We start from the raw sequence: 9,106 nt of genomic DNA, 5'->3' as shown, positions 1-9,106 counted from the left end.
AAAGGGGCTTTTATGATGACGGGAAACAGACGTTTTTACTGCCAAAACAAGTCTAAAATATAAACAACATACTATTAATTTTGTATTTCCTGCTTTTGACCTACTTATGTATCTGAACTAAAGATATATATTATTATAATTAGTAAAAGCTCTACTAGAACAAAGTGTAACAAAGCTGTGTAACTTCAGATAAGATGCACCTTTTATTGATATTGAAATTCTGTTGCGTCAGTACAACAGCAACACAAAACTGAAGTAGAATACGTGTGTGCGCGCGCGTGTGTGTCTCTGTGTGTGTGTGTGTCTCTGTGTGTGTGTGTGTGTGTGTGTGTGTCTCTCTGTGTGTGTGTGTCTCTGTGTCTCTCTGTGTGTGTGTGTCTCTGTGTGTGTGTGTGTGTCTCTGTGTGTGTGTGTGTGTGTGTGTGTGTGTCTCTCTGTGTGTGTGTGTGTGTGTGTGTCTCTGTCTCAGTGTGTGTGTGTGTGTTTCTGTGTGTGTGTGTGTGTGTGTGTGCGTGCATGCCTGTGTGTGTCTGTGTGTGTGTGTCTGTGTGTGTGTGTCTCTGTGTGTGTGTGTGTGTTTCTGTGTGTGTGTGTGCGTGTGTGCGTGCATGCCTGTGTGTGTGTCTGTGTGTGTGTGTGTGTGTGTGTGTGTGTTTCTGTGTGTGTGTTTCTGTGTATCTGTGTGTGTCTCTGTCTCAGTGTGTGTGTTTCTGTGTGTGTGTGTGCGTGCATGCCTGTGTGTGTCTGTGTCTCTGTGTCTCTGTGTGTGTGTCTCTGTGTGCGTGTCTCTGTGTGTGTGTGTGTGTCTGTGTGTGTGTGTGAGTCATCAGGTCTTTGTAAACATGGGACACCAGATTTGTATTGTAACCCATGCAACATGTTCACATCGGGGTTTCCCCCAGAAAAGTAGTTTAGCTCGGTGGTTTTTTCCCCGATGAGGGCCGCCATCAGTCCCAGACTGATGCTGCGTTACGTACAGCCCAGTAGTTTCAGCACCTTTATGCTGGTGAAATATGCTGATGGCTGGTAGATTGGCTTCACTCAGCAGCCCAAAAACAATAGTAATGTCAACATTGAGTGGCTGGTAACATTTGAGCATTCACTAGCAGCTGGAGCTGATGGTCTGAATTAGACATTCGCTAATATCAAAAAGTTACGCACGAAAGCTTTAAGTCGGTGCTAAAGGCTAACTGGAGATTTGAAAATGTGACTAACGTTGACATGTTGTTTAGTTCAGTGTTTCTCAAATGGGGGTATGTGTCCCCCTGGAGGTACTCTGGAGGACTGCAGGGGGTACGTGTCCCCCTAGGGGTACTTTGGAGGACTGCAGGGAGTACGTATCCCCCTAGGGGTACATTGGAGTACTGCAGGGAGTACGTATCCCCCTAGGGGTACATTGGAGTACTGCAGGGAGTACGTGTCCCCCTAGGGGTACATTGGAGTACTGCAGGGAGTACGTGTCCCCCTAGGGGTACTCTGGAGGACTGCAGGGAGTACGTGTCCCCCTAGGGGTACTCTGGAGGACTGCAGGGGGTACATATCCCCCTAGGGGTACTCTGGAGGACTGCAGGGAGTACGTGTCCCCCTAGGGGTACTCTGGAGGACTGCAGGGGGTACATATCCCCCTAGGTTTACTTTGGAGGACTGCAGGGGAGTAGCGTATCCCCCTAGGGGTACTTTGGAGGACTGCAGGGGTACCGTACGTGTCCCCCCTAGGGGTACTCTGGAGGACTGCAGGGAGTACGTGTCCCCCTAGGGGTACTCTGGAGGACTGCAGGGGGTACATATCCCCCTAGGGGTACTCTGGAGGACTGCAGGGAGTACGTATCCCCCTAGGGGTACTTTGGAGGACTGCAGGGGGTACGTGTCCCCCTAGGGGTACTCTGGAGGACTGCAGGGAGTACGTATCCCCCTAGGGGTACTCTGGAGGACTGCAGGGGGTACGTGTCCCCCTAGGGGTACTCTGGAGGACTGCAGGGAGTACGTATCCCCCTAGGGGTACTTTGGAGGACTGCAGGGGGTACGTGTCCCCCTAGGGGTACTCTGGAGGACTGCAGGGAGTACGTATCCCCCTAGGGGTACTCTGGAGTACTGCAGGGGGTACGTGAATATGTCATGCATAATTCCTGAATATAATTCTACTCTAATAATGAATGAAGTGATGGATTCTAAACGTTTCAACATTTAAATGTTTTTGTTTAAAAAAGGCTGTTAGAGAATCTGGATTGTTCCTCTTCATAGAGACTTCTCTTTCTACAATGTTTTCAAAAGCAGGGACAACAACGTTTGAGAACTGCTGGTTTAGTTGACGCAGTTATGCTATGAAGTGCTACAAACTAAGTGTAAGTACATTAGCTTTAAATACGCCAAACTACAAAGAGTATGAATAATAAAATATGAAATATACTAGAAAATATTCACATTTACCAAGCTGACATCACACAGGTTTACCTGTTTTTACATTTAAAAAGAATGACTCAAAATAGTTATTGATTCATTTCATAGTCGATAGCTAATCGATTAATCTGTTCTCTGGTTGGAACATTTGGGATAATGTGAGTCCTGTACAGATGGGGGGGGGGGGGCAGGTTGAAGCCACATCTTTTGTGAGTGTTGCCAGAGCTGCAGCTGGAGGAGCGAGGGGATGTAATGCTCCGCTGTTGTGCTCTGGTGACGGCCACATGGCTAATCTGCATGTGTGAAGGTCAGGAGCCGTAATAACGAGTTTCCTGCCAACTGGAGGCCACGCCACAGGCTGAAAGGTGTGTGTGGCTGCGTGTGTGTGTGTGGCTGCGTGTGTGTGTGTGTGTGCGTGCTGCGTGTGTGTGGGGCTGCGTGTGTGTGGGGCTGCGTGTGTGTGTGGCTGGCTGTGTGTGTGGCTGGCTGTGTGTGTGGCTGGCTGTGTGTGTGGCTGGCTGTGTGTGTGCTGGCTGTGTGTGTAGCTGCGTGTGTGTGTGTGTGCAGCTGCGTGTGTGTGTGTGTGTGTGGCTGCGTGTGTTGTAGTAGTGTGTGTGTGTGGCTGTGTGTGGCTGCATGCGTGTGTGTGTGTGTGGCTGCGTGTGTGTGTGTGGCTGCGTGTGTGTGTGTGGCTGTGTGTGGCTGTGTGGCTGTGTGGCTGCGTGTGTGTGTGTGGCTGCGTGTGTGTGTGTGGCTGCGTGTGTGTGTGTGTGTGTGTGTGTGTGTGTGTGTGTGTGTGTGTGTGTGTGTGTGTGTGTGTGTGTGTGTGTGTGTGTGTGTGTGTGTGTGTGTGTGGCTGCGTGTGTGTGTGTGTGTGTGGCTGCGTGTGTGTGTGTGGCTGTGTGTGTGTGTGGCTGCGTGTGTGTGTGTGTGTGTGTGGCTGTGTGTGTGGCTGTGTGTGTGTGCGTGTGTTGTAGTAGTGTGTGTGTGTGTGCGTGTGTTGTAGTAGTGTGTGCGTGTGTTGTAGTAGTGTGTGCGTGTGTTGTAGTAGTGTGTGTGTGCGTGTAGCTTTGTGTGTGTGTTGTAGTGTGTGTGACAAAAAAACGTAGCTGAAATATGAAATAATTAAATAAAATTTCTCAAAAAACCTTCAGTAAAATCCCATTTCAGCTAACCAATAAATGAACGTTTTTGTGTCATTTTTTGGGGGAAAAATCCTTTTTTGTGTAAGAAGAAAAAGAAATCTAGAAGTTGGAAATGAATCAACAACCAAGTCACTCATCCACCAATCACGTGTCTCCTCCAGGTGCCAGCGATGGACCCGATGGGAATGAAACGCTCGCAGCTCTACGGCATGAGCAACCACCCGTACTCCCAGCAGCAGGGGGCGCCGTACTCCGGCCAGCCCTACGGCGCTCCGTCCCCCCAAAGATACCCGATGGGGATGCCCAGCAGGGGGCAGATGGGGATGGCAGGGATGCAGTACCCTCAGCAGCAGGTAGGAGAAGTCTGTTTCTATAGACAGGGCATTTAAAGGTGCTCGGAGCGATGTTGGGTGACGTCGCTTCTTGTTGACGTTCGAAGAATTGTCAGACAAAACGAGGCTAGCTCGCCCCTCCATCCTCCTCATCCCGTCCCCTTCCTCGCACTAACCCCCCAACCCCAAATATCTTGTCGGTTATTGGCTGGAAGACTGTTTGTTATGTTTGGTGGTGCAGGTTGGCGCAGTTTGGTTTTTGTTGGCGTTTGTGGAGCCTGGGTTGTCTACAGAGACCGCGTTTTTTACAGTGTGTTCAGGGGACAGGCAGCTAGCAGATAGTGAGATGTTTTTTACAGTGTGTTCATGGGACAGGCAGCTAGCAGATAGTGAGATGTTTTTACAGTGTGTTCATGGGACAGGCAGCTAGCAGATAGTGAGGAGATGTTTTTACAGTGTGTTCAGGGGACAGGCAGCTAGCAGATAGTGAGATGTTTTTTACAGTGTGTTCAGGGGACAGGTAGCTAGCAGATAGTGAGATGTTTTTACAGTGTGTTCAGGGGACAGGCAGCTAGCAGATAGTGAGATGTTTTTACAGTGTGTTCAGGGGACAGGCAGCTAGCAGATAGTGAGATGTTTTTACAGTGTGTTCAGGGGACAGGCAGCTAGCAGATAGTGAAGAGATGTTTGCTGTATGCGACAAAAAACGTGTGACATCGCTTAGAGCACCTTTAAGTCCCGCCCCTTCTGGAGGGGGAAAACCATCTCTCCTCTCTCCGTTGACTTGTATTGCCTGAAGGTTTCCTCCTTGTCAGTTTTGTCTGCTAACAAACAGAAACATGTCTGGAAGCTGCTGTGTTGATATGAACTACCAACACTGTGAAGAACCCAGAACTTAACCCTCCCGACGCCTATTTCTCACACGACAAGCCAGCGTGTTGGAAGCGTTTCCAGGCAACATAGAATAGAAAAAGATGTTCATATGTCATTTAGACACTAAAACATATTAATAAATGACATGTTGATGTTTGAAAGTCTCAACGTTTTTGACATAAATGCAGATATAAATGTCTATTTTTAAATACTGCACCTGTCAACACAGAAGGAAATATTCTGGAGCTTATTCTGCCGTCAATCCTGCAGACGTTGTCTTTGCTGTAATCGGATCAGTATATATTTATGTTTATGGGAAACATCCATGTGTCCAGACAAGCTAGCAGCAGCAGTAATAGTAGTAGTAGTATCAGCAGCAGCAGCAGCAGTAGTAGTAGTAGTAGTAGCAGCAGCAGCAGCAGTAGTAGCAGCAGCAGCAGCAGCAGCAGCAGCAGCAGCAGTAGTAGCAGTAGTAGTAGCAGCAGCAGTAGTAGCAGCAGTAGTAGCAGCGGTAGTGGCAGCAGCAGTGGCAGCAGCAGCAGCAGCGGTAGCAGCAGCGGCAGTGGCAGCAGCAGCGGTAGCAGCAGCAGCGGTGGTAGCAGCAGCGGCAGCGGCAGCAGTGGCAGCAGCGGTAGCGGCGGCAGCGGTAGCGGCAGCGGCAGCAGCGGTGGCAGCAGCGGCGGCAGCGGTAGTAGCAGCGGCAGTGGTAGCAGCAGCGGCGGCGGTGGCAGCAGCAGCAGCGGTAGCAGTAGCAGCAGCGGTGGCAGCGGCAGCAGCAGTGGTGGCAGCGGCAGCAGCGGTGGCAGCAGCAGCAGCGGTAGCAGCAGCGGTAGCGGCAGCAGCAGCGGCAGCAGCAGCAGCGGTGGTGGCAGCGGCAGCGGTGGTGGCAGCAGCAGCGGCAGCAGCAGCAGCGGTGGCAGCAGCAGCAGTGGCAGTGGCAGCGGCGGTGGTGGCAGCAGCGGCTGGTAGCGGCAGCAGCAGCGGTAGCGGCAGCGGCGGTAGCAGCGGCAGCGGCGGCTGGTGGTAGCAGCGGCGGCGGCGGCGGCAGTAGTGGCAGCAGCGGTAGTGGCAGCAGCGGCAGCGGCAGCGGCTGGTGGCAGCGGCAGCGGTGGTGGTAGCGGCAGCAGTAGCGGCAGTGGTAGCAGCGGCAGCAGTGGTAGCAGCAGCGGTGGCAGCAGCGGTGGTGGCAGCAGCAGTAGCAGCAGCAGCAGTAGTAGCAGCAGCAGCAGTAGTAGCAGCAGCAGTAGCAGCAGCAGTAGTAGCAGCAGCAGTAGTAGTAGCAGCAGTAGTAGCAGCAGCAGTAGTAGCAGCAGCAGTAGTAGCAGCAGCAGCAGTAGTAGCAGCAGCGTCACACACGTTTCTGGTGTGCAAAGACATAGAAAACGCCACGCAGCAGAAACGCAGCAGAAACGCCACGCTCACGCCACGCAGGCAGTGTGTAGCTGGCCTAAGCCTTAAACATGCTCGTGAAAGTCCCCTTCTCTCCCAGTAATCCTCCATGTCAGAGCCTCTGTCATGTTTAAAGGTGGCTTCTTAGAACATGAAACATGAGGTGGTCACATGTAATGTGATAAACTAGATGAACAGCCTATATGTGTTATGCCTAATTATTTTATGCATGTCTTATTAGATCATGTGTCTGTATATACACAAAATGTAAATATTTGTTCTCCTTTTGGCCATTTTTGTGTGGTTTTTTTCTGCACTCTTGCCTGAGCTCTAAGTTGTTGTCCATTATCCCATCCTCTTTCAGTCACTCTGTTTTCTGATTTGTACAATTACACTACAGTTCAGAAGTTGTGAATCGGCTGTGATGTTGATGATCTTCTTCCCTTCAATTATAACTATTTGAACAGATCAAAAAACATTTTTAAAGCCCTGAGGAGACTGTTGCGTGCAGGTTTCTGCTGCTGTGGAGAAAGAGGATCTCCTGTGGGTTTTTTCAGACGTTACCTGCCGTTGTGTCCCAGCTGTTATATCACTCTGATCCTCGCCTCGCTCATGTTCCTTACGAAGAGAGATTATCATCACGGAAGTACCAGAGGCATTCTTACATCATTACAGGTTGACCGACTGTTTCTTTGTGTCTTCAGCCTGAGGGAACTTGTGTCAGTGTTTGTCATCTGGGACTCGTCCTTTATTAACTGCCTGATTGCAGATGAAATTGGATGTCGACCCGTCAGCTTTCCCCCTCTGTGCTGCTGAGATTTATTCTGGTTTCAGTCAGTCAACTTTCTGACAGCTGAAGAACAACAAAAAAAGAAATAGAAGAGCTGTGGACGTGGCACAGATACAGGAAACTACTCTCAGTGAATGTGGAGATTTGCTGGCTCTATTCACGCTAAAAGTCCTGATTATTTACATGGAGTCTGGTGGAGATATTCTGGCTCTATACACGCTAAAAGTCCTGATTATTTACATGGAGTCTGGTGGAAATATTCTGGCTCTATACACGCTAAAAGTGCTGATTATTTACATGGAGTCTGGTGGAGATATGCTGGCTCTATACACGCTAAAAGTGCTGATTATTTACATGGAGTCTGGTGGAGTTTGGTGATGGTGATTTCAGGGCTGTTTCATGTTAAACTAAAAGGATCTTACTCTTTAACTAAAAGGTCTATCTCTGTAAGGATCTATCCCATAATGTTTCATAAGAACGTAACGTTAAACCATCAGTCAGCATCCACTAAAAGTTCTGTTGTTGCTGCTGACAGACTCAGATTATTATGTGAGTCTGACAACATTATGAAAGGATCCCTACAGAGATAGACCTTTTAGTTAAAGAGTAAGATCCTTTTAGTTTAACATGAAACAGCCCCGAAATCACCATCACCGAACTACACCAGACTCCATGTAAATAATCAGCACTTTTATCAGCGTAAAACACACTTCATTCAAAGAGGACAGAAACTAAATAAAACTACCAAAAGCCGTCTTGGTTCATCTTTCCACTGTTCCAACAATCACCACTCTGGTTTGGTTGAAATAAACCCTTAATTCACCCATTTACATGTGGAGATATGCTGGCTCTATACACGCTAAAAGTCCTGATTATTTACATGGAGTCTGGTGGAGATATGCTGGCTCTATACACGCTAAAAGTCCTGATTATTTACATGGAGTCTGGTGGAGATATGCTGGCTCTATACACGCTAAAAGTCCTGATTATTTACATGGAGTCTGGTGGAGTTTGGTGAAGGTGATTTCAGGGTTGTTTTATGTTAAACTAAAAGGATCTTACTCTTTAACTAAAAGGTCTATCTTTGTAGGGATCCTTTCATAATGTTTCATAAGAAAAGTATTATGTTTTGTGTGATTATACTGTACATGTTCCTGATGTTGTGTGTGTCCTTGTGTCTCCTCAGATGGGTTCTCAGTACAGCCAGCAGCAGCAGAGCGTGGGTGGTTACTGTCAGCCAGGTCAGCCTCCGTACTTCAGCCCTCCACAGCAGCAGCCCGCCGCCCCGAGCCAGCCGCCGTACATGCAGCCACGCCCACTGCCACAACAGGTACGACTGAAATTACAAATCTGTCTGAAATGTTTCACAATAAAAGCCTAGTAATGTGAAATAAGGTTGTAAAAAAGTAAGAGAAAGTTTTGAGTTTGCATGAATCAGCAAATCAACCAGAAGACAAGATACCAGGAAGGTTTTCTTATTAAAATATCGTCAAATGTGAAATCGGAGGCAAACGAAAGCCACCATTAGATTGGGATCTGTATTTAACCGTTCACGCTGGATGGTTGTAACCCAATCAGACTGCAGCTGATGTTGTTTCCCGCTCAGTGACTCTCTGATCTTTGGTGGCCGTCTTCGTCCTTTCTCGCCAGGTTTTTCTAGACCAGACTGAAATAAAAGCAGGAGTTTGCGGAGAGGGAAAGTCACTCGAAGCCTTGGGATTTTTAAGTATCTGCTGGTGAGGCTGTCAACGAGGTCGAGACCTCGCTGGTAGGAGTGGGGGCAGGTCTGTCCAAACACCCTGTGAAGAAGTTCTTCACAGGGAAACCAAATCCCAAAGTATAGAATGAAATATTACACTGACTCACTCACTGTTTTAACCTCTCAATAGTTGTACTAGTTGTTAAACTGGACGGGTCCAATAACCTCTGAATGGTTCTACTTGTTAAACTGGACGGGTCCAATGACCTCTGAATGGTTCTACTTGTTAAACTGGACGGGTCCAATGACCTCTGAATGGTTCTACTTGTTGTTAAACTGGACGGGTCCAATGACCTCTGACTGGTTCTACTTGTTGTTAAACTGGACGGGTCCCAATAACCTCTGAATGGTTCTACTTGTTAAACTGGACGGGTCCAATAACCTCTGAATGGTTCTACTTGTTAAACTGGACGGGTCCAAT

The 9,106-nt window shown here is 48.5% G+C and overlaps 1 protein-coding gene across 3 annotated transcripts in view; it reads left to right on the top strand.

Moving 5' to 3' along the window:
* Positions 1-3,705: 3,705 nt before the first annotated feature.
* arid1b (AT-rich interactive domain 1B) overlaps positions 3,706-9,106 on the top strand; it is a 42,442-nt gene continuing 37,041 nt past the window's right edge. For all 3 annotated transcript variants that reach the window (XM_078275326.1, XM_078275328.1, XM_078275327.1), the window contains exons 1-2: positions 3,706-3,895; positions 8,113-8,256. In XM_078275326.1, the coding sequence (XP_078131452.1) occupies positions 3,713-3,895; positions 8,113-8,256 (327 nt within the window). In that variant the 5' untranslated portion in view covers positions 3,706-3,712. The remainder of the gene's footprint in view (positions 3,896-8,112; positions 8,257-9,106) is intronic.

This window comes from Sander vitreus, chromosome 18, assembly GCF_031162955.1.
Source record: "Sander vitreus isolate 19-12246 chromosome 18, sanVit1, whole genome shotgun sequence".
Classification (NCBI taxonomy): Eukaryota; Metazoa; Chordata; class Actinopteri; order Perciformes; family Percidae; genus Sander; species Sander vitreus.
The sequence above is the reverse complement of the archived record's forward strand: the minus strand, read 5'-3'. Positions and strand labels throughout refer to the sequence as shown.